Genomic DNA, 25,555 nt, shown 5'->3' with positions numbered 1-25,555 from the left:
CAGCCTGACCAGTTTACAAATGTTCATAACCCCTCTAAAATCATCAAAACAGACCAGCCTAACCACTCTGGGAAAGCAGCTAACCACCTTAGGCTGGTTTAATCTGGGCTTTTCCATACTGGTTTGGATTGACATGAGAGGGTGAGTAAGTGATGACAGTATTGTCATTTGCGGGTGAACTATTTCTTTAAGGAGCTCGATCATTTTGGGAGGGTTTCTCAGCGCAAGTTCAACAGTATAGTATAGAGTAGAGTATGACTGCAGGTGGTGCTGAGGAGGACAGCTCCCGCCATCTCTGCCATGTCACACCCGAACTGAGCCCGGTGTGTGAGGAGGCGGACCGGTCAGCGTCGCTTTGTTCTGTCATGGCTTTACCCCCCTCATAACTAAGCATTATGGATTAGTGGAGGGCAGGCAACTGTAAATCCCTAGTGTTGAGCGCTGATCTGGATTTAAACGCTGGACAGAGATAAATTGTCTTTTGAGGGTAGCAGGCGAACCGGGACGATGGATACGAACATGCGGAAATTTACGGTGAGAAGATGGTTTTCCGTGTACCTGCGCAGAAAGTCGCGGTCCAAAAGCTCGAGTTTATGCAAACTAGAGGTGGGTGTCACTTTATTCGTTTCTTATGCTAACATGTCAATCAATTTTTGGCATAAAGGTGTGTTGTGCTTGTGAACAATGGAGTAACCTCAAGTTGTGGTGGATGCAGGGGCGTAGAATACGCGGGGAATGCGGGGAACGTGTCCCCCTCACTTTCAATAAAACCCAAGTTCGTCCCGCACTTTTTCACAGGGCAAATGTGTTTATGCTGTGTCTTTCATACAGCAAATGTCTAAATGTGTAAATGCAAAAGTTAAAATTCACTGGTCATTCACGTAATTAATTCAATTAAAAAAATTTAATTGATTGAGAGCCCTAAAAATATATATCTTATATATTTATGTTCGTCTTGGGCTAATAATTCTGTCCACCTCACTTTTGAAATGATTGCTACGACCCTGGGTGGATGGGTAGGTATTTTAGTGCAACACTGTAGCCTACTGTATTCTTTTAGTTGTTTTTATTTTATGTACTTGTTTACCACAAACACTGATTTTCGTATAGACAAAGTTGATGATCAACTTGAATTTGAATTTCTATCATAATTTGGTAACAGTGCTAAAGTAAAAATTAGATATCATTAAACTGCAGTTCTTACAGGATTTCTTAGATATTGTAGTCTTTTTAGATAGTGTGTCATCTTTATCAGAACCCTTCTTCTTACATTTGATCATGTTGGGAACCTAATAGTCCAATAGGAGGTGTGTCGGAAAATATGTAGATGTTGTTTTGTGTTCTGTTGTCATCCTAAAATTCTCTTTAGGATCTTTAAGGATTGTTTTAGTTGGCATTACTCTTATTAATATCATTATTATTAATGAGAAGTAGCCTAAATAAGATTTTAAAAGCACAGGTTTTTTTATGATTATCATTAGAGACAGTTACACCAACATCAGCTGTAGCTGTGAACAGCATGTCCTCAACTCTCAAATGACTGCCGGCAATGATAATCAAACCTGGCATAACTGTCCCACAGTATTAATACGGTAACACTTTACAATAAGGTTCCATTTGTTAACATTAGTTAAGAACATTAGTTAACAAGAACAATGAACAATACTTTTACAGCATTTATTAATCTTGGTTAATGTTAATTTCAACATATAGTAATGCAATTTTAAAATCAAAATTTGTATATGTTAACATTAGTCAATGCACTATGAGCTTACATGAAATAACAATAAACAGTTGTATTTTTTATTGAATTAACATTAACAGAGTTTGATAAATGCTGGAAAAAATATTGTTCATAGTTAGTTCATGATACCCAATGCATTAAATATTGTTAACAAATGGAATCGTATTATAATTAATAGTTAAAGCCTCAAAAGTGTTGCATTTCTGTGAAGCACCTGTGCCTGCTGTCCAGTATATGATGAAATGGACTTTTATTTCTGATGTCTCTAAGTACAGTGCACTTGTATTAAAGTGATGCAAGTGTATGTGGATAATTGAAATATAGCATTTCCATGAACTGTATTTTATTCTAAATCAAGATTTTAGATACAAATTGACCTTTGCAGGGAAAGTGTATTTTAGGTGTATTTTACTGGCCACCATTTTCTTTCAAAGTTTTGCACCATTTCTTAACAACTTCACTTGTTCAGTTCCTTGGTTCCAAAGACATTTTCACAAATTGTATTATTATTATTAAATTACAAATATTTCATGTACCCGTAGTCGCTCAATTACAGTAATACGAGGTCATAAAATTTACATATATTAAAGCATTAAAGCATGTCATATCAGGACACTGTATTTTAATGTATTTTATTGCAAAATATTCATATATTTGCAAATATATTAGTAGTTTGAGAGTGTAGGGAGACCGACTCATTGCATCATTCACAGTGCAACATGGGAGTCACTGCAGAGCTCTTTTGGTGCACTTTGTTGGCTGCAATTCTCTGATTGGTGGAGAGTTCTTGGCGGGCAGTGTAGATCTTCACAAGCAATTCCACTATTAAATACGATTTATAAAAATTACGTTGAAATTATGCGGATTTAGAGCTCAAGATAGGTCTGTCTTCAAAGGTTTATAAGTTATCATTAAAAATCAATGGGATTTTTACTTCTGGAACCAGACATTGCGCTCTATTGCTTAAAACAAGTCTTGTCAGGTTGGTGTAATAATCTCTTTGAAAATGAACTTGAGTGAGTAAAGCTCATTACTGAGTCAGCAAGCGTTTCTGTGCCTACAAGCAGTGTAATGTAGCTATAATGCTGCCACTTTTGATGAATTTCTGATGTACAAACAGGCCTTGTACAGTATGATTTGATGGGAAAGATTAAAGCTGTGTGCATCACTGAGCCAGAAAAAAACTGTTTCCCTAGAGACAGCCTTTTAAAATGACAGTACATGCATGAATGTGCCACTGCAAAACAGGGTTGAAATAACGGAAATCTATATGCTGTTTTATTGATTTACAAAGTACTGCATGTATTTTACTCTACAACTCAGTGACTTGCTTGCATGCACATACTTTTTTAATTAAGGTTCATGGTCTGAAATGCCTTTATTCCAAAATAGAAGTGCACATCTTTTATTGAAACATTTCCGAATACATGTAATCCGCATATTCAGAATAAACTACCACATGCACATTCTTTTCCTGCTGTTCTGTTGTGAAAATACTGGAGATATTTTTCACTCATTCCATTTATTACAAATGCATTTAATATACAACTAATAATTTATTTGTTTAGATGCTGATTCTCTGTATTTTGTGAAGGTCCTGGTAACCTTTACTGCAGATATACTGTAGTCTGTCTATGGTCAAAGAGCCACAGGGAACTGATTTAATTTGAACACAAGTGATACATATAGTCAGTGTACAACATGACTTGGAAATGAAATGGCTGGTGTAAATTAGTTAGCGCTAGCACAGGCACATCATTATTAGTAGGTTTGGCAAAAGCAATCAAGTGGCAGCTGAATGGTAAGACAACTTATTTTGGTTGGCAAATTGTTGTGCTTTTACTTAAATTTACAGCGAGAAGAAAAGGTCAGTTTATGTCAGTTTGTGATGTCTTTACAAAAATCCAGTCATGCAAAGTTTACATGCAATACCTCAACAAGTAAGTTCATAATGTGTGGTCTAGTTTGAAAGTAATATCGAAACAGATTTGTAGCCTGTTGCTTTCACAGTCATTTTCAAAAACAGATATTAAAATCCGCTCTAATAATCGGGCAATAATAGTATGAGATGGTGAAATCATGAGAAATTGTTCGAGTTGGCTCGAACAAAAACGTACAACTTTTACTCCCATGAAAAAAAAAGTTTAACCCCTAACCCAAATGTAAACCTAAGCATAAAGTCTAATCCATTGCTCAAACCCAAAACCTAGTAAGGAAAATCATGGTTTGGAATGAGACAAGGGAAGTGTTTTACAGGTTATTGACATACATAAGTCATTTGTATTGCATAATTAAATGTGGAATAAGTAACCAAATTGTTCACAAATATTTCATTTGTTAGAATGAAGTGTTGGATAGGAGGCTAGTTAAAATGTGACGCCTGTTTTGTATCAATTTAAAATTCTTTTTATTAATCATTTGGTCTAAAAGTCGTACTATATCTTATGATTTCGCCATCTCGTACAAATTATTACAAGTTGTGTTGAGACAATTGTATTTCCCTCTCTTTAAATAAAGAGTTGGTGTCCAAATGTAGTGTTAAACCTACAGTGTTGATATGAAGATTTATGTACTCGCTGTTAACTCTTAAAGTGTTAAGTTTGGGAAACCTGTTTGGAAACAATCAGAATTCTTTGTGTTTTAGCAGAAATTACACTCCAATTTTAAAAGAGAGCTTAACTTTCCACTGGAACAACAGAAAACAAAAAAATCATACTTTTTACTACCTCTAATTATCTCAAACTTTTCAGAAAGAGTAGGCTGACAGTTCGGGTGTTTATTTATCCAGATAAAGGAGCATAGACACACAACCAAGGACATTGCCCACATATTTAATTTCTCCTCACTTCTTAAACTTACTTTGCCAAATAATCCAGGAGACAGCAGTTTATGTGATAATTAATTTTTATTTTGAGCCAAGAGACACCTGAAGGGATCATAGGCAAGCAAGAAAAGGGTCCTTCTCTTAATCAGGTTAATTGGTTGTTATGAGTAGAAATTATGTGACCATTACAAGGCCATTTTCATGACCGAGGGTTGCATAACAGCTAATGTATAAAGAAATATTATAAGTTAACCATTTACATTTTACATTTAATAATTTAGCAGACCATTTAGTTTTAAAGCGACTTACAAATGAGGAGTACAATAGAAGCGATTCATCCTAAGGAGGCAGTAATAAGAGAAGTGCTGTAACACAAAGTTGCAAATTGCTTACTGAAGCACAAGTAGAGAGGAAGGTGAGAGACAGTGGTGAACAAGAATTAATTTAGAATTCTATTATTATTATTTTTTTTTTTAGTAGAGAAGAAAGACAGTAGGATTGGTTCAAGTGCTCATGAAAGAGATGCATCTTTAGGTGTTTCTTGAAGGTGGCTAGAGAATCAACAGCTCGGGTTGGGTTTGGAAGGTCATTCCACCAGCGAGAAATGGATGAAGTGAAGGTCCGGGAAAGTGATTTTGTGCCTCTGTGAGATGGTACCTTGAGGCGCCACTCACCTGCTGATCTTAAGCTTCTGGATGGCACATAGACTTGAAGTAGCGAGTGTAGTGAAGTAGGAGGTGCGGAGCCAGTGGTTGTTCTATAGGCAAGCATCAATGCCTTGAATTTGATGCGAGCAACCATTGGCAACCAAAGCAGTTTGATGAAAAGAGGCGTGATGTGCGCTCTCTTGGGCCCATTTAAGACCAATCATGCCACTGCGTTGCAGAGGTTTGACTGTACATGCAGGAAGTCCTGCCAGAAGAGCATTGCAGTAGTCCAGTCTAGATATACAAAAGCCTGGACAAGGAGTTGTGTAGCATGCTCAGATAGAAAGGGTCTGATCTTTCAAATGTTAAACAGTGCAAATCTGCGTGATCCAAGTCACATTTATTGTCATTGCAACATTGCAACATTTATCACTAAATTTATGGGTTTATTAATTATATTCATTTGAATATTCATGTATTATATACATTTATATACATAAAAGGTATGATTATTTATATTTTATTTGCACAAATTTATGATGTCATCATACTCAACACCCCTGCAAAAATGTTTGAAATCTGCGCATCTCAAGTTGTTGTCTACGTTTGATCACATTTCAGGGCGTTCTGAATTTTGTCAAGTGAAGCAAACTTCTAAAGAGACCCCTGCTCAGTGTTTAGGGAACACTGTGTAGGCCGTAGGTACTCTGTGAATTGGAGTTTTACCTGATGTAAAAAAGAAAAAAGAGCAGAAAGGCATATGTCATTAAATGCTTAATCTTTTTCTGTGTGCTCAAGGGTAACGTAAAAAAGCAATATGCTACTTTGCTATTGACACACACGGTCGTTTTGCAGTGTTAAATAATACCTTTAGCTGCTTTTACAGCACTCAAATACACAGGATTAAAACATGAATAAAAAAAATGAAAATTGAGATGAAACTGAACAGGTCACAGCTGAGTCGGTGCAAAAATGAAATATGTAAGGAGCCATTTCAATTCAAGTTCATCTCAATTGATAACATTTGTGGCATAATGCTGATTACCACAAAAAAATCTTTTTGAATTGTCTCTCCTTTTCTTAAAAAAAAAAGAAAAGAAAAAAAGGCAAAAAACTGGGTTACAGAAAGGCACTTACAATGGAAGTGAAGTCGCTTGCTAACCTTTTCTGTTTAAAGTTGTTTCCAATTTTATAACTTTGTCGCGTGACAGCATAACGCCACAAACCCTGTTATCCACCTAGAAAAGCAGCTTGATCTCATTAATATACGTAGCTATTTGAACATTAATATTTGTAACAATTAAACGTACACGTTTCTACATTTGGATAGACACTAAAACGTACAATCTGGACGTTTGAAAGTATCGAAAACATAAACATTTTTATGTATTTACAGCTTTAGAAACGTAAAATATTGACAAATCCATTACAAATACATGTTAATACACAAATCGATTATAAATATATTTGTAATTTTCTGTTTTATTGATATTTTGGATCCCTTAACCATACCACAACCTCTAAACATAACCACTTTTCAACAATATAAAAACACACACCTACTCCTAAACCTAACCATAACCATTTATTAAGCATATAAAACACATAACAGGCAGGTACATTTTATCACAATAATGCATTCAGAAAAATGACAAAATTCAGTACAGAAGTAGTCCAAAGGGCGATGCGCTGCATCTGATGTGCTCCCTGATGGCATTCAATAGCATTGTGTGAGGTAGAGAGTGGAATTTAAATGATTCATTGCTATAAATCTTCTCCTAATGCACACGATATCAGCGCTGTCATTTCTCATTCAAACACATATACATGACAGAAAACAGCAGTCACAAACAATCACGAGACACTTGAGAGCAAATGCTAGTCGTAATGCTTCTCGAGGTGGCAATATTTAAATTTTGAAAACAAAACCAAAGCGGTTTGACGGTTACGGCGGGCATGACGGCACTGCAGTATATGGAGACGGAGATCGTTGAATAAAAGTCTTGAATTTTGCTCTGTTCTTCACAGAAAGCAATCTGAAGATTTGGATTGTAGCTAACAAATGTATGGATTAATTGTATTATTGTTTTAGCACAGCAAAATCTGTGTACTCAAAATAACACTATCAGAGTTTTTATTGGAATTTTAACACTTTGAAAGTGTCTCATGGGGTCCACTCCAAATAGAGATATTTTAACACTTTTTAAAGTGTTGGCACATTGACACTGTAATCGAGTTAATATTGACTCTTTGTATAGTTGAAATTTAACACTACTCAGCACTTACCAGTGTAAAATAATTTTTACACTAGTGTGGGTTTTTTAAAACCTGGGAAAATCTCATTATAGACATATTATACAGACATCAAAGAGAAAACAAAGAAAAAAAATTAAATTCTCTGAAATTCTACTGCATTCCATCAGCATTACTGCACTATAAATGAATAAAGAATCACATTTTTAGTGAATGGATCTTGAAGATGGAAAGAGTCATGATTCCCAGTGAGTAACTGGTACATATGATGGTGGAATCCACCTTTAAAAAATTACAAACTGTTTTGAGATACTGATTTGAAATAATTTTTAAGAACAGATTTTTAAGAATGTGGCTATAATTCCTTACCCATGTGATTCAGTCGTCTTTGTTACTGTTAGCGTTCTAGTTTCATCATCCTTTGGATTAGCCTTCAGAACAGTATCAACCATCTGCTAGAATGACATGATACAGTATTATGGTAACATAAAATAAATATTTGGCATTCTGAACATTTTTAATTGATGTTCTACTACAGTGTTGTGATATAAGAAGATAATAACAATTCATCATATGTCTAATCTAGTTATGCAAGAGCTGATCTGAAATCTGAGCTAGTCATTTATATCTATGAAGGGATCTAACAGATCCACATATATGTTCATATTAAGTTAAGTAACGCAGCCCAGGTTGTCACGTTGTCAGATTTGCAAAGATAGCATAGATTATAGGCTATTGTGACATACAGTACATGTGCCTTTCTTGAGACTGCAGAGAATTACTTCATCGCAACAATTTATCTTCCTAAATCTATGCATGCCAAGAACTACAGGGAATTTAATATATGCAGTATAATGTGAAATAATTGCAGAATACTTTTCAGTGCATGCAATACTAATAGCCTATAGACAGATATGAATCTGAAAGAGAAGGTCAGCAGAATGCTATTACAGTAATAAATGTGTTGCCTAAATGAATGCAGTATGCAGGGAACTTGAATTGTTTTGCTAAATTAAACGTTTTTGAGAGGAGCAGTGTTAATATTTTAAAGAGCATTGACCTTATTTTGGAGAAAAGTGTCAAATCAGTTGTCAAAAACTGATTAGAGTATTTAGCCAAGAACACCTCCATTCTTCCATTCAACATAATAAAGTGAGTTCACATCCTTGTGGCAGACTGCAGCTCAAGTGGTGTGTGTTAACACAGGCTCACATACCAGCTGGAGAGCACCTCTGACATTACAATGCTACAGATCCATCTTTAGATTACAGTATCATCACACCAGCCGTGCCACAATGCTCTGCAGTAAAATGTTAATAGATCTTTGACACCATCGTTGCAGGAGAGATAAAGAAGGAATAATCCTGGTTGTAATTCTGTAAATCAACACGGGTTTATATTAAACCTGAGTAAGGAGAGTTAATTTTGATGTTGGCTTGACAAAGCCTTGCCTGAAAGTTAAAATGAGGGTTTGATAGATGGATGGATGGATGGATGGATGGATAGATAGATAGATAGCTCGATCGATCAATACATAGAACAACTCCGTACTGCAGAGTTCCGTAGAGGACAGGACAATTTGTTTTTAAATAGTTTTGCGTGCCCCGTTCCCTCGCAATAGTTTGCATTCCTTTGCAATAAGTTTTGCGTTCCCTCACAATAAATGTACCATGGTTTTACTACAGTTACCATATTTTAACCATGATATTTGTTAAACCACAATATTAAATTTGGTTAGTCTATAGTAAAACCATGGTTACCATATGGATATAATATATTGTATTAAAACCATGGTTTCTGGCAAAAAAAATAAATAAATAAATAAATAAAAACTTGGTTACTTTTCATAGTTATTACAATATTACTATAGTAAAACCATGATTTCCACCAAAAACTATGGCTGCTACAGTCTACAATATTACTATAGTAAAACTATAATATAATCAAAAAATGCTGTTATTTATTTATTACCATAGTTTTTGTTTTCCTGTATTACCACTATGGTTTCACAACGAATATCATGGTAAAAATATGGTGACTGTAGTAAAACCATGGTCAATTTATTGCGAGGGCATGCAAAAATATTTCAGAAACAAAATTCCTGCCCTGTCCTCTAAGGGGCTCCGTACCATCCTTATCGCCCAAGAAATAAAAGAAACAGTTCACTGAACACATTGAACACTTTTTGACCTTGACAATATGCTTTAATAGTGGGGAATGTTGTCACACTCTATGTGGTAAGAAGTCACAATGGGACCTGTCATTAAACAACCTATAATAGGCTTTCAGCAAATGTTTAATAGTAAAACGGTTATGAAACACTAATTCATGAAACAGCAAAAATGTAAAAGGTAACACATACAAAAATATCAAAGCATTATTTTAACATTATAACAATCTGGGTTATAATTTATTAATTATAATGCAAAAAAAAACAAAAAAAACATTATAATTAATAAACTGAATGCATTTATAAAGTGATAACTTTCCCCAACCTAATGAAAATATACTAATATATGACCCGAGAACACAGTTAAACCTTTCAGTTAAAATTTTCCTTCATTATATAGTTGACTATAGTTGCCTAAATGTATGCCAGTGTGGTTTATTTGTTCAGATGGTAGAAGATATTGGAATTTCAGTTTGGAGGATTGAATTAACAAAAATTATTCTACTTAAAGACCTAAAAATGTGCTTCTTGTGGTAACATCTGAATTAACTGGTTTAATTCAAGTCAAAAATATTATTTAACATCATTGAGATCAGGTAGAAATAGCTCCTAAAGGTATCAGTTATAGGTTTACAGTGTAGGTGTTTGAAACCAGCATACAACATTTCTGCTAGAGAAAACACACATTTGTGTACTTGGACTTTTGGCTAATAAAACATACAGTTGCTGAGATACAGTATTTGGGACAACCTTGTGAGATCAAAGCAATGTCCCCAGAGTTTGAAAGTGAATTATAGTTCTATCAGGATGACTCACAGACTTGAGTTAAATTTAAGATGACATTTATTAGATGAATATAAAACAGAAATGTAATGTCTCTCTTTGGCGTAAGCCCCATCTGGCGGTCCGGGCGAGGAGCCTACCCCCGTGCAGGACGGGACTCAACTGGTGGCGGTTGGGTGGTGGAGGTTGCCGTGTTAGCACACTGAATGAGCAATGTGATAGATTATGAGCAGATTGTGAGCAGACTTATAAAGCGATGGCTTGCATGTGATTGGCTAGGAGTTACCTAGCTAATGGTGCGATGATGTACAGCTGCTAGTCTTCCCGCTAGAACTACGCTGCGCTTACATTTATAGAAGTGTTTATAATTCATCATCTTATGACTCATATGCTGAGCTGTTATATTAGTTAATGAGGCTCCTGTGCTGAGTTTGAACAGTGAATATCCTCAGTGTCCCGGGCTGGACATTAAGGGTTATGTAATGCAGATGCACATTCATTTATTCTGTTGTGTGGTGTGACTTAAGCCGGTTTAAGAGGCCTCTGAGCTGTGTGTCAGACCAGTGCAGTGTGCATCATTTAGCTGTGCTCAGCATTTCATATCACAGGCACATTTCTGCAGCGTGGCAACAAGCGCCGTCCAGACGTCACCTCTGCAGGGATTCACCCTCACTGAGAGAGAGAGAGAGAGAGAGAGAGCGAGCTGTTAGTTTCTTTATCTCTCACTTGCTCTCCCTGTTTCTTAGCCCTATATTGCAAAGCTAATTTTCCCCCCTTGAATACTCATGGGACACAAGTAGATACATATTCTTTATAACACTATTTGTTTTGTTGATGAAAATAAATTTGAATTGTAGTTTAGGTGTGTGTGTGTGTGTGTGTGTGTGTGTGGGACTGGGGGGGGGGGGGGGTTGTGTTTGTGCACGTGTGTTGGTTAGGTTTTGCAATGATTAAAGACAAAATGTCCCACAAAGATAGTAAAACCTGAAAATAGGAACCAGCCAACAGTCCCTGCGAGGAAAACAGCTGAATAAATTGACTAAATAATGTTTTATAGGGGTAGTTCACCCAAAAAGGAAAGTGATGTCATCATTTACTCACACAAAAGGGGATGTTAGGTAGAACATAAGTCCCCATTCACTTTTTCATGAAATGGAAAAAGATCAGTGTTATTGTTTTTTAAAAAGGTTTTGTGTTCTGTGGAAGAAAGAAAATCATATGTGTTTGTTGGAAAATGCCAAGGGTTTTCCATGAGGGAAAAGAAAAAGTGTGTGTGTGATAAGTAAGCATACTGTCAATTGATATGAATAAAAGCATCTGCTAAATGACCACTCGTTGCTAAATATAAATAGGAATATAAACATGATATGTATTTAATATTGCCTATATGTAATTAAATATATATATTAAACAGATGGAAAATAGCAAAGAAAAAAAATATATGACCTACATATGTAAACTAGGACTGTTAATACAATGGTGACACTATATAATAAGGTGGTATTCATTAACATAAGTTAACTACATTAGTGAACTAATATGAGCAGTGTCATGAACAATGCTTTTACAGCATTCATTAATTTTGGTTCATTTTAATTTCTACATTTATTCATACATTAATGTGTTAACATTAGTAACAAACAATGAATTGTAGTATTTTTCTTAATTATATTAACCAAGATTAATGATTGCTCTGAAAAATCATTATTCATTATATCATTAAATAATGTTAATGAATATAACCTTATTGTAAACTGTTACCAAAACAACGAAATAAATATGAAAACAACTAGTTTGTCAGATGAGAGGACAGTGAAAAAATATAGCAAACATTTTTATTTATTTTTACCACATTTTGATTAATGGATAAAACATCGCAAAAGCCATTCTGACACTTAAACACCCTATGCATTTTAATAACTATTGCAGGCCCAGACGGAATCTACAGAATTTTCTGTTTGTGGGGAAAATTTGCGGAATGGATTTAAATACAATTACAAGTATTTTCGGCTTTTGCCCATCTGCTGAAAACTGATTGAGTAACTTTGGAAAAAATCATACATTTTGTTATTTTTATTATATTTGCTTGACTTCAAACAGCTGTATGGCTCTTTTGATAATTTGGTAAAGTGTAAAGAAACTGTAATGCGCTCAACAAACCTGGAACTACTTAAAGGATTAATTCCGGGTATAATCGACATCATTTGTGGCATAATGTTGAATACCACACATATATATATATATATATATATATATATATATATATATATATATATATATATATATATTTTTTTTTTTTTTTATTCGTCTCTTCTCTAAAAAAAAGCAAAAATCGAGGTTACAGTGAGGCCCTTAGAAAGTGCATGGGGCCAATTGTTGAAGGGTTTAAAAGCAGAAATGTGAAGCTTATAATTTTACAAAAGCACTTGCATTCATTTTTCTGTTAAAACTTGTGTATTATTTGAGCTGTATACTTGTTTATTTGCATTACGTCGTTATGGCAACGAAGTTGTAAAACTGGCTATAACTTTACACAGAAAAGGTTATTAAGTGATTTTATCACACTAAAATCATGATAACTTTTGAAACAGTGGGTATTTTAACGTTTACCGATTAGCCGCATTCACTTCCATTGTAAGTGCCTCACTGTAACCCAGATTCAAAATTTATTTTTGTGGTAATCAATATTATGCCACAAATGCTGTCAATTGATCTTAACTTGTATTGAACCCGGAATATTCCTTTCATAGCCTTGCATTTATTGAACTTTAATCAACACCTTGGAATGTCAGCTGAAAACATCAAATTAGCAACTTGTTATTTGCACACACACACACACACACACACACACACACACACACACACACACACACACACACACACACACATATATATATATATACACACACATATATATTTGGTATTTGTCAGTTGATTTGTAAGAAATCACCTACTAAATGAATATGCAGTATGTCAGTGTAATGCACTCATACTTATACTGTTTGAACCCTTTTCCTTGATCTGTTTACAAATTTTACTCATAATCCCAGCTGGCATCATTCCTCCAAAAACTGTATGCATAAGCACACAGCATTATAGCAAAAGCATTTGTTTATTTTCCTCTGAGCTGAGCATGTGCCATCTGTTGCCTTTGCAGGATGACAGCATCTTAAAGGAGTTTGATATCAGCGACCATGTGAAAGAAGGCTTTGAGAAAGCAGATCCATCACAGTTTGAGCTGCTCAAGGTGTTGGGACAGGGCTCGTATGGAAAGGTAAGCTTCAAACTGGGGTTGTCACGATACATGAAAATGTCATGAAAATTTCAGTAGTACCAATACCATTAAAATTTCAAGATTCTCAATACTAATTTTGATAACACAGAAATGTTTTTTTATATATATATGTTAATTAAGTAAACATTAGCCGCGTTTCCACTGTCGGGCCAAATAAGGGTGTACTAGTGCATGGCAGGGCCAGTTGCATTCCCGCTGTCACTTCCGGGGCTTCATCGTGCTTTTTGTGGGGTTCCTCGGGGCCAGCGGCCAAGCACCATTGGCCTGCCGATTACCTTTGGGCCAGAGAAGGCCAACTGGGGATTGAAGTGGGGTCAATGTCAAATTTCGCTGAGTAAGGTCTCGCTTTTCACCAAGCAAAGACCAAAATAAGCAATCAAACAGCAGCTTCAGTCTCCACCATGTTCATTTCAAAGGCTAGCTAGTCTCTAGAGTCTAATACCTCAGCTTGAGCTTCCCTCTTGCTTGTGAAATGGGTGGGGTGTGCAGCTTTTAGGGCAATGCTGCGGGGCTATTGGCCCAGTGGTAGGAATGCAAATCAGTTTGAGCTTGAGGTCCGAGGCCATTGACCCCTGCTGACAAGTGGATAGCCCTGGCTCGCACTGGCCCAATAGTGTAAAAGTGGCTATTGTTTCTCAATAGCCAGTAAGTTCTCAAGAAATTATTCAAGACAATTACTGAAAAAACAGTCAGAAATAAATTAAAAACAAATATACTAATTACAAGCGATAGACAGAGCAAAGATACAAATTAAGAAAAAAGTTTCAAGTTTTTTAGGTAGGCCTAACTTACGCAGCAAGTATTCAAGTAAATATTCAGAATCTGAAAAAAGTTATGTAATGTAACATTACTTAAAAAGCCAATAAAATTATTGGTAATCAGTGCCTACATAATAAGTGGCTGCATAGGACCAGGGGGCCCCTCACAACAGGTTCAGTATAGCCAAGTGAATGACAGAAAATCAATGCCAATAATCTGTGCGTTATTGACACTCGCACACACGATAGATTAAAGCCACGCGAGGAAAAAGGAAAAACTTGCTCGCATGTTTTAAACCCTTGCGCACATTATTGACACTCGCAGCAATGAACTACCGCGCACGAGTGTCAATAATGTGGGATATTATGGAAACAGGAAGAACCCGCATGCTCGTTTTAAAGCCTTGTGCACACAAAATGTTCTGCGCATGCAATACAAGCTCTCGCATGTAAAGAAATCTCTGCCACGCAAGCAAAATCATTCTTCAAACTTTGCTCGCACGAACACCTTTAAAATTTATCAGTCGTGGGGCGGGCTCTTGCTGTTTTGTGTGTAACCTCAAATATCATTGGTTATTCCCTTTTCCCGGAAGTTATTTGTTATTGGATCCCTTTTATTACAAAGAACCATAACAAATTCACCTGTTCTTTGTGAGACATGACTTCATCAAGGGACCCTCTGCATGTGAGCCATTATTACTTTGTTGCTAATAACAGGTCTGATTTCATGTTATATAATGTATGTAAGTACTGTGTGTCTTTGTCAGACACTTTAAAATTTAGAAGTTGACTAGCTAATTGTTACATTCCTGTGATGTTACTATGGAATTTTAAGAACTGCTATTTATTTATATATAATATAATATACAATCTGACTTTTGTCTTTGCAGTTGTAAGACACTTTATAATTAACTGAAAGGTTGTGAGCCCAGGGAAATAAATCATAGCCTTAGTAACAGGAGGTTGCAACGTGTCTGCGTCAACACACTGAGTTCTTCCTTTTTCCTCACGTGGCTTTAATCTATCACAAGTACGAGTGTCAATAACACGCATGGATTATTGGCGTTGATTTGCCGTCATTCAAGTGTAAATAGCACTGGCCGGCCCTGCTGTTAATTACTGGCAAGTATAAAAAAACTATTTTACACAGTCTTTTTTTTTTTTCTCCTCTTTTCTCCCCAATTTGGAATGCCCAATTCCCAATGTGCTCTAAGTCCTTGTGGTGGCATAGTGACTCACCTCAATCCAGGTGGCAGAGGACGAATCTCAGTTGCCTCCACGTCTGAGACCGTCAATCCACTCATCTTATCACATGGTTTGTTGAGCACGTTACCATGGAGATATAGTGTGTGTGGAGGCTTCATGCTATTCTCTGCAGCATCCATGCACAACTCACCACATGCCCCACCGAAAGTGAACCACATTATAATGACTACAAGGAGGTTACCCCATGTGACTCAACCCTCCCTAGCAACCGGGTCAATTTGGTTGCTTAGGAGACCAGGCTGGAGTCACTCAGCACGCACTGGATTCGAACTCGAGATTCCAGGTGTGGTAGTTAGCGTCTTTACTCGCTGAGCTACCCAGGCCCAATTTTACACAGTCTTTTGCAATATAGGCTTTAACGAAGAAACTAAATTTACTGGAGTAACCTAAAGATTGTTTCAGGCCAGACATGCAATACAAGGCACATGCACACGACTTAAGTAGTTTATAGAGCTACACTTTTGGGTTCTGTTCTGTTAAGATTAATTACCATATGGATGTAAATGCAATCCGATGTCTCATGTAAATTAGATTTCATGGCAATCAAGTTTGTAATCATTCTCTATAGCCCACTTAATTTATGGACATTTTTAAAAGAAATACTTAATGCAATAATCCAGCTCTGTCACGCAGCAGAAACACTGTCAGTTTGAAAGCCCTATGAGCCTGCTCTTGTGTTACACAGCTGCTTCGCTTACACGCTATTTGTGCTTCGCTTACACTTATCCTCTGCATGTTACTGTAATGCAGAATGATGTATAACCAAGATTAGATTAAATGTAATTTCTTTAATGGACACAGCTTGTTCAAATAGAGTGCAGGCTTGGGGTAATGAGTGTATTGATTTGAAAGTAAAACTTATAAACTTTGGGTTTAGTGAAACCCAGTGTGATTATTTTGGGATGGGAAAAGGTTTAGAAAGTGAGGATCAGTTGAACAGTGGGGGTTACATTACATAAACTTAAATGATTATGTTGTCCTTAAAAATGACTTTGCTCTGTTGTGAGCTGCCTATGTAGGCAGCATTTTAAGTCGTCACAGACATGCTGCTGACTTGAAGGTTATTCAGAAAGGTTTAAGATATGCACTGTGATATCTTATCGCAATCTTATAGAAAAACAAAATATAAAAGATTGTGGACGAAGCAAAGAAATGTTGTTTATAAATACACAATTCATTTAGCGCTTTTTACAATCCAGAATTTCGTAATTATGGGAATTCCCACATGATGTGAATGCGCCATTAGTTCACGTATACATTGCTGCATACTTTGGAAACATTTTCAAATGCTCTCAAGCTCCAAAAATTATTTAAAAAAAACACCATATCAGTATCCATTAACTCATTCCAAATCTCCAAAAGCCATTTCAATAGCTTTGTGTGAAGAACATCATTGATTTCAAACCTGACATATCACAATCGGTCAAAAGACATGTGAGAGCCAATGAAGTTCGGCATCAAACTCTACATTAAGCATTGTGAAGTGCCAGCTTTGAATGTGTAGACGAGTGATCGAGATTTCATAGCGAAGGGGAATAAGAAGAGGAAGATTGTCTGCGAAACATGAAATCGAAATGTACCCTTTCTTGATGCATGTTCCTGGTCTTATTGTGTGCGATTACGCCTCTGAAAGGCTTTCATTTTTGGCTGACGTCACCAAGGCTACTTTTGTTTGAATCAACATGTGCCGGCAGAGTTTGTAAGAGGTGTAATTGTAGTATGTGTAGTATGGACCGGCAACTGTTCACAATTCAATCAAGTCCTTCATACATTTTTATTTTCTTGTTGAATGTTTTGCACATAGAAATGTCATATTACAGGGAAAAAATGGGTTGCAAATGTTTCATGTTGACTTTGAATTTTAGGGTGCTTTCACACTAGCACTTTTGGTGCACACCCGGGTTCGAATGATGTCAAAGTTTGTTTAGTTTGGATGATGTGAATGTTGTTTTCCGAACCGCACCTGAATCCGCTTGAAAAGGTGGTCTGAGGTCCAGTACGGTTCGCTGCTGATATGAACGCAATTATACCAAATCGCAGAAGTGAACCGCTTGTGATTACATAAAATGTGCATCTTTGCAGGCTCTCGATCGCAATTATTATGGTATAACGCATTTCTCATACCTGCTTGTCTCCAGATAAATCCTCTTCAGAGAGCTGCTCAAATTCTTCACATCTCTTGCAACGCATCCACGGGCTTGCGGCAGAAAAACACTAACATTCTTCACATCATTGCACATTCAATGCATCCGTGGCAGAAAAACATAAGTGTTGCACTGTGCATGTACATTTTTGGTGGTAAATCCAAAGAGAGGAATACTTCAATAACACATTGAAACTGACGTCTTCTGGAGTTGCTACCTTGTTACAATGGTAAACAGCTGCCACTTTTACTTACATTAATGATGCAATTGGCACGCAGTTCTGACCCAAATAATATGATGTGAACAGAGACCAGTGGGGGCCAGGAGAGGGAGGATGAACGGACTCCAGTTTGGTCCAAGCAATCAAACCATGTGTGAAAGCATCCTTAGCTTAAGTATGACTTCAGATGATTAAGAATCTTTTGGGAGCTTGACAGCTACTGGTCACTCTATAATATGTGTGAATATTTTTATTAATTTTTTTATATTTTCGTTTTACAGGTCTTCTTGGTGAGAAAAATCAAAGGCTCTGACACAGGACAACTCTATGCCATGAAGGTCTTAAAAAAGGCAACACTGAAAGGTAAAATAGCCCTCAGATTACATTGGTGGTTCATCAGAGGAGGTAAGGAAGGCTGAGCCTCCTCAAAAATTCAAAATAAACGAAGACAATTAAATGAACAGTTTTAATAAACAGTCTTACAGTTTTATCTATTAATCTGCAGAACTCAGATGCGTATAATGTAAAAAAAAGTGTGCAGTAGTCCAGGTGAGTCTACATCTCTGAATGAATCGGTATAAATGCCAGAGGAGGCTGACAGCATAAAGCCTCTACTCTTTAGTAAACTGACCAGTCAGGGGTGCGTTTCCCAAAAGCATCATTAGCCAACTATGGCCGCAAGTTATATTGCTACCAACATAGTTCAATGATTTGGTGTTTCCCGAAACCGTAGTTCTAATGAACATTAGCAAACAGAATCACAAAATTGTGTGGTTGGAGCTACAGCTCTCCACCTGCGGTTAGAAACATAGTTCCTTGTTAGTTTGCTGTGTGAACATCATTTCACTTTGCTGAGGCTTCTATATCTTTTATTCCATATATTTATTTCATTGTGTTAAGACTTTGACCCCATTTACATGCACCTAAGAAAACTGCTTATTCTAGGGATTTTCAGAAAAGCAGCATTCTGAAACGTCACGTAGACGTGAATGCAGCCATTTAAGGGGTTAAAGGCTGTTAAGAGAAAGTGCTTTAACACACATGGCTTGTCGGAGAACATGGCTTATGTGTCCATGTGAGTGCGCATGTTTATATGGGGAATCCCAGAGTGTAATGTAAAGGGAAATCCCACTATTGCAGCGCAATGTATCTGTCGCATTATATAGTGCACGCACCTTTCGTGTCTTCATCAGCTTTCAAGCATTAATCAGCTTTCTGGAGTAAGTGTAAATAAGCTATTATGATTTGATATCTGCAGAAGTTATTACTCCACCCCCTGCATAACGGCATTAAGTACAGCTCTATATTGTTGAACCAAAGTGGTTCGAATGATTGATGTGCGACATAGATACTACGGTTTCGGGAAATAGACGTCACTAGCTAGTTAATTTCTCCAATGATGCATCGTACTATGGTGGTTAAGCAGTGAGTTACGAAGTTGTCTGGGAAACGCTCCCCAGAACGGATATTCATATGATGCAACGTCATTTGCTTCCATCCGAAAAGCATCCTAAAAAAGCAAAATGCAGGCAAAATGAAATTTGCCTCCTCCCTTAGATTTAACCAATCATTATCAAAGTTAAATTTTCAAGCCATTCAGCTTTCAGTATCACGTTAGCATGTCATCAAGCCTGCTTGTGGTTAACACAATGCGATAGATGAAGGAAGACTTTCAAATTTAGACAAAATATCTATTAAATCCAAATAAGTGAAGGATCTTAAAACAGGACTGAACAGCAGGATCATATGTAAATTCAATTCAGTGAAGGAGTGGAGGATGAACTTGCTGTACATATGTGAGCAGCAAATGTTAGATTGAATAGGGCCTCCAATGATCATTTGTAGATTGACAAATTGGTGATCGGAAAGACTATAATGCATCGTTAATTGTCATGAATATTTTAAGATATCAGGTATTATTTGAGACCTGCAGGTATTATTTCAGTGTAGTGTGTGATACTGTATGTAACCTGTGAGTCATAATTTAGCTGCTAGAAGGCCTGAAATGCTCTCTGGTTGATTTTTAAGGAGTTTCTGAATCATCAAATTGTTTAACATGGGCAAAAGGTCCCGCTCAGACTCCCAGGCAATTTTTCTGAGTGACTATTCTGAGCACACTTCAAATCCATAGTGACTTCCCTGGAACAGAGCAGATGAATTAATCTCACACAGGAACAAAACATACCACAAGAAGACTTAAGTAGCTAACTGTCTTTCCTCATCACACATTTGCTGTTGTGATTTAATCCTTTGTTTTATACAATAAACTCCAATCTAGGCAGGATTGCAATTGTTGTAGTGATTCACAATGATCAGTTTTGAGTGGTTGTCCATTTCACAATCTGTTTGCAACCCACATTTATTCACTCTGTGTAACCATGGTTACATCACAAAGTCTGCTCTCGGCGGTTGATGATGTGCAAGTTCTTCACGTACTTGTGAATGAAAATAACATCCTTGGTGATTTGGGTTAGGCTTATCAACTTTTAAAAAGGATAAAATGCTTCCCATATCTATTGTTGTTGATGTCAAAGGCCATACGTCCAATAAAATTATACTGGTGCAAATTCATCCGTAACATGTTATAATCATGCCAGATTACTGTTTATTGGTTTTCAAAAACAAATTAACACCCGTAAATAAATTAAAAAATACTAAACAAAAACAAATTCTTATTTCTTTTGGATCTTGCTCCAGAACCGTGAGATTGTCGGACAATACCAAAACATATGACTGTATTCCGGAGCTACTTTTGCATTTAGGGCAAATTGATGGTCTTTGTGGATTTATTTTATTACGAATGTATGGGTACAGTGGAGACGGTGAAAGATTTTAAACTGCATTTCCCTTGCCTTATTGCAAATATATGTGCCACCCATGTGTTTCAACCCTTTTCCCAGTTTTCATTTCCAGGAGAACTACCCTTAGTCTTTCTTCCAAACATTCCTAAGAGCAACAATATTAATTTTAGTATGCCTAAGAAATAAGGAATAAAATGTCGAAATAAATATTAGTTAATAATTCTTCCAGGGGCATTTTTGACAAGCCCTGGGAGAGGGAGGGTCTCTTAGTTTGTCTGATAATAAAGTGTCTGATTTGTAAGTAACCAAAGAAGTGCTCTTTTGGGATATCAAATTTATCTTGAAGTTGTTGAAAAGACATGAATGCATCACCATCGAATAAATGAAAGTGGTACTTAATACCTTTCTCATACCAGTGATGAAATATACTATCTTTCACACCTGGCAAAAACTCTTGATTCTTTATGAGGGGTGTCATTGATGCAGGTGGGGTTAACCTCCCGAAGTATTTAGAAATATCACACAAAACCTTAAATGTACTCACAAGAAGTAGACTGTGTTTCATATTTAATATAGTTTTATGCGGTTCTCTAGTTAGAAGACTGAGCAGGGAGTATGGGTGTGTAAAGCACAAATCAACATCGGTGACTGATGAATCATTCTGACACCACTTTAGAAAGATTCTGGCATGACATGACCAATTGTAAAAACGAATATTAGGTAAGGTCAAACCACCTTCATAAATGGGCAAGTGAAGTTCAGAAATGTTAAGTGTGTGTTTCTTTTTTATGCCAAATAAACCTTGAAAAAATTATATCAAGGTCATTGATAATCATCTTGCCTAGATAAAGTGGGACCATTTGTAGTGGATACAAAAGCCTGGGCAAAATGTTCATTTGAATTACCCCTATCTATCCCAGCCATGAGATGTGCAAATCCATCCACTTGTCCAAGTCCTCTTTGATCTTTTTAACAATAGCAGTAATATTAAGGTGTAAGAGCATACTTAAATTTGAGGAGACATGAATCCCTAAATAGCTGAGACCATCATCAGACCACATAAATGAAAAACTGGGCAAGTTTGATGTGTCACCAAAAGCTCCTAGCCGCATTGCCTCAGACTTGCTGAAATTTATTTTGTAGCCTGAGAAAGTACTGAAAGAATCTATTAAACTGATGATTTCTGGCACTGAGTTCTCTGGCTCAGTCAGAAACAATAATACATCATCTGCATATAAAGCAGTAACACGTTTCTCCCCACTAATGATAATACCCATTACATCTGTATGGCTCCAGGGGTTCGAATGCTAACGCGAAAAGTAGTGGCAACACCTCTGATGAGTTCCACGACTAAGATTAAAGGCAGGAGGGCAAACAGAGGCCTGCGGTGAATGGTAAATTATCTGCATCCATTTCACAAAATTATCACCCAACCCAAACCTGTGCAGCACCTCAAAAAGGTACGTTCATTCAACACGATCAACGCCTTCTCGGCATCAAGTCAGGCCACCAAAGCTCTTTGTTGTGTTTGGTTACAACATTGAATGATGCCGAGAAGGTGCTCATGTTGGTGAATGAATGACGACCATGTATGAATCCTGTCTGATCCGGTTTACTTAAAAGGGGCCAACATTTCTCTAAGTGCCTGGCTAGTATTTTTGAAAGAATCTTGCTGTCCACATTAATCAAAGAGATTGGACGATAAGCTGAACATTTGTCCGGAGGTTTTTTTTTTTGTTGTTGTTGTTTTTTTTGAGAATGAGAAAAATATTTGCTTGGTAAAACGTATGAGGTAATGTGCCCCTCTCAAAGGATGTTGAGTAAAAATTAAGAAATTGATTAATAATGAAATTGCCGCATTTCTTGTAGAAGTCTGGGCCGAAGCTGTCTGGACCTGGATCTTTACAATTTTTTCCAATTACCTCTAAAACTTCTTCCTTAGAGGTATTGATTGATAAAGCTAATATATCCTCTTTATTTAATTTAGAGAGGTTAATACCATCTGAAAATGCTTTCATGGTCTCTCCAGAAAATGAAGCATCAGCAGAGTAAAGTTGCGAATAGTATTCTGTCAAAAGTCTATTAATTGTCTTAGTCAAATAATGCAATTTGCCCATATTGTCTTTTATTGAGGATTTTATATTAGTGGTTGGCCTACCTTTAACCAGTCTGGCTAGCAATCTGCCTGATTTGTTTCCAGATTCATACATTCTATTCCTGGCAATAAATAAAGAGGATTCAGCTCTCTGGGTATAAAGTTGGTCAAGGGCTGATCTTGTCACCTGTATCTCTTTATATAAGTGCTTATCTAATGAGTCCTTAAACCTGGATTCCAGGTCCGCAAGTTTGGTTTCTAGTTACACCTAATTTTTAATACCCTCCTTTCTAGATGTAGCAGACAAAATAATGACACCCCTCATATAAGCTTTCCCTGCCTCCCATAAATTTAAGGGACAGACACAGGTATATCAATTGTTTCAAGAAAGTAGTTCCATTGTGCTGTCAAAAATTCAAAAAATGTTGGGCTGTTGAGCAGAGAGCTATTAAGCCTCCATGACTTACATGAAGGGTCACTGTATGGGGGTTCAAAACTTGTGCTCACTGGCACATGATCAGAAAGGGATATAGAACCAATCTCACATGTTAAGGTTCTGTCAAGAGCTAACCTGAAAGAAAAAATCAATCATAAAAAAGATTTGTGCGGAGCTGAGTAAAAAGTAAAATCTTTGCTTTGAATTAGGGGCATATACTGAACCTAATGTGATAGATTCTCCATATAAAAAACCTATAACAATCACATATCTACCCTCATCATCTTTGATTATTCTCTCTAATTTAAAAGGAAAGTGCTTATGAAGTAGTATGGCAACACCTCTGCTATTAGATTTAAAAGAAGAATAAAATACCTGTCCCATCCAGTCTCGCTGTATCATTTAAATGAGTTTCTTGTAACAAGGCCACTTGTACCTTTTCTTTTTGAAGCCAAGACAAAACTTTATAACATTTAATCATATGGGTCATCCCCTTCACATTAAAATTCTGTATTTTGAATTCACTCATCCTCAATTGTTATCTGTAGCATGATAACACAATGTCTGCAAAAAAGACAAATAAAAACCCATCCCCAAACGATGGGCTATGCACTATCCTTCTACCCCAAATAAAACCCCCGAAGAAAAATTGCACAACATATAACATCTCAATTGTCCAACAGCAACAATCGAGAGAACATCCAAACAAAAAGAAAAAAAAACATACAGTATAATCAAATAATAATACTTTTGTCACCATGGGGACGTGATGCTGTCAAATCAAATTTGAATGTGACATTTCCCAAAATGCGGATGTTAACAGCCCGTAAATGAATAATAGGATGACTTTGAGTTTAAACCCTTTAAGATCTGAAGGTGTTTTTTAAAGATTTCCAGTTTCAACGGGATACCCAAAATTAAACTCGACAAAAAACAAGGAGGGTCAAGTGTTTGATATCATTTTAAGGAAAACTTTTAAATTTTTTAAAAGATATAGATTATGATACATTCTGAGACTCTCAGCCTAAGAAACTGCTGAAAAATCACAACAACAAAAAATTACTTTTTTTTCTTATTTTTCTTATTTGACATATATCATATATCTCTGGGTGTAAATAAAATGGCTCTGAAAAACTGCTTTTGTTTTGTTCACAATCATGTCAATTGTATCTGAGAAAAGTCCAGAAACATCTCAATGTGTCCAAAAGCCTCTCCAAACACATAAAACATGATAATTGTTCATAAAGACTAATTACACATGCTAACACATCGAAGACTAAAGGTATTCATAGCATGGAGACATGATTTTAGTAATGAGATTTCACAAAATGAGTGCCATTTGACTCTGAATCATTGAGTTTGTGTCATTTACTTGCGCCATCTCCTGGTGGGCATGTGTAACATTGTGCTTCGTGTGGATTATCTAATGATCTATGCATCCGATTATCTTGTGTGTGGGCTCGTTGAAATATAATAACCACTAAGTAATGGTATGTGATATTTTATGTTCCGCTTATTTTTTTGTGAAGTTACAAGCGAAAACGCGGCATATAAGCAACACCAACATAATTGTCAAAGACATATACTTAGCTATTATTCGCTATATTTTTGTCTTTGAGTAAAACAAATAGGCTGGTTGTATTCTATTCTTTGAGAGCTTTCCAACAACATATGACACATGGCCACATGATCAGACTGATGTTTTAACTGATTGCAATAATATGTGCAGTGCAATTCTTTTTTAATAAATTGTCAAAATGGAACTCTTCTGATTTGCCTGTAAATTTCAAAGCACTTGTTCAGTTTTGGTCATAATGCCTGCATTAATTAGAAAGTAGAGCTTCTAAGCTTTCAAACGATACCTATTTTTTGTTGGTCAAGACTGTAGTTATTAATATTTTGACGATTATGTTTTTTCTCGCGGGCCCATCCGAGCTTAAAGGGTTAATAGAGAAATATTTGCATGTTTCACTTATTTTCTGTCTATTTCTTTTCTTGTCTTTTCTTCTTTTTTTATGAAGTGCGGGACAGAGTGAGGTCCAAAATGGAGCGAGACATTCTCGCAGAAGTCAATCATCCTTTCATTGTCAAACTCCACTATGGTGAGTTGTTCTCTCAA

At 36.3% G+C, this 25,555-nt stretch overlaps 1 protein-coding gene across 1 annotated transcript in view; it reads left to right on the top strand.

The window, feature by feature from the left end:
• The first annotated feature begins 268 nt into the window (after window positions 1-268).
• Window positions 269-25,555, top strand: part of LOC127412308 (ribosomal protein S6 kinase alpha-2) — a 76,465-nt gene continuing 51,178 nt past the window's right edge. The window contains exons 1-4 of the mRNA XM_051648557.1: window positions 269-606; window positions 13,579-13,695; window positions 18,386-18,467; window positions 25,458-25,538. Of these exons, the coding sequence (XP_051504517.1) occupies window positions 508-606; window positions 13,579-13,695; window positions 18,386-18,467; window positions 25,458-25,538 (379 nt within the window). The 5' untranslated portion in view covers window positions 269-507. The remainder of the gene's footprint in view (window positions 607-13,578; window positions 13,696-18,385; window positions 18,468-25,457; window positions 25,539-25,555) is intronic.

Source organism: Myxocyprinus asiaticus, chromosome 21 (genome assembly GCF_019703515.2).
Source record: "Myxocyprinus asiaticus isolate MX2 ecotype Aquarium Trade chromosome 21, UBuf_Myxa_2, whole genome shotgun sequence".
In the NCBI taxonomy this organism is placed as follows: domain Eukaryota; kingdom Metazoa; phylum Chordata; class Actinopteri; order Cypriniformes; family Catostomidae; genus Myxocyprinus; species Myxocyprinus asiaticus.
Note: the sequence above shows the minus strand (reverse complement) of the source record. Positions and strands in the feature narration are given on the sequence as shown.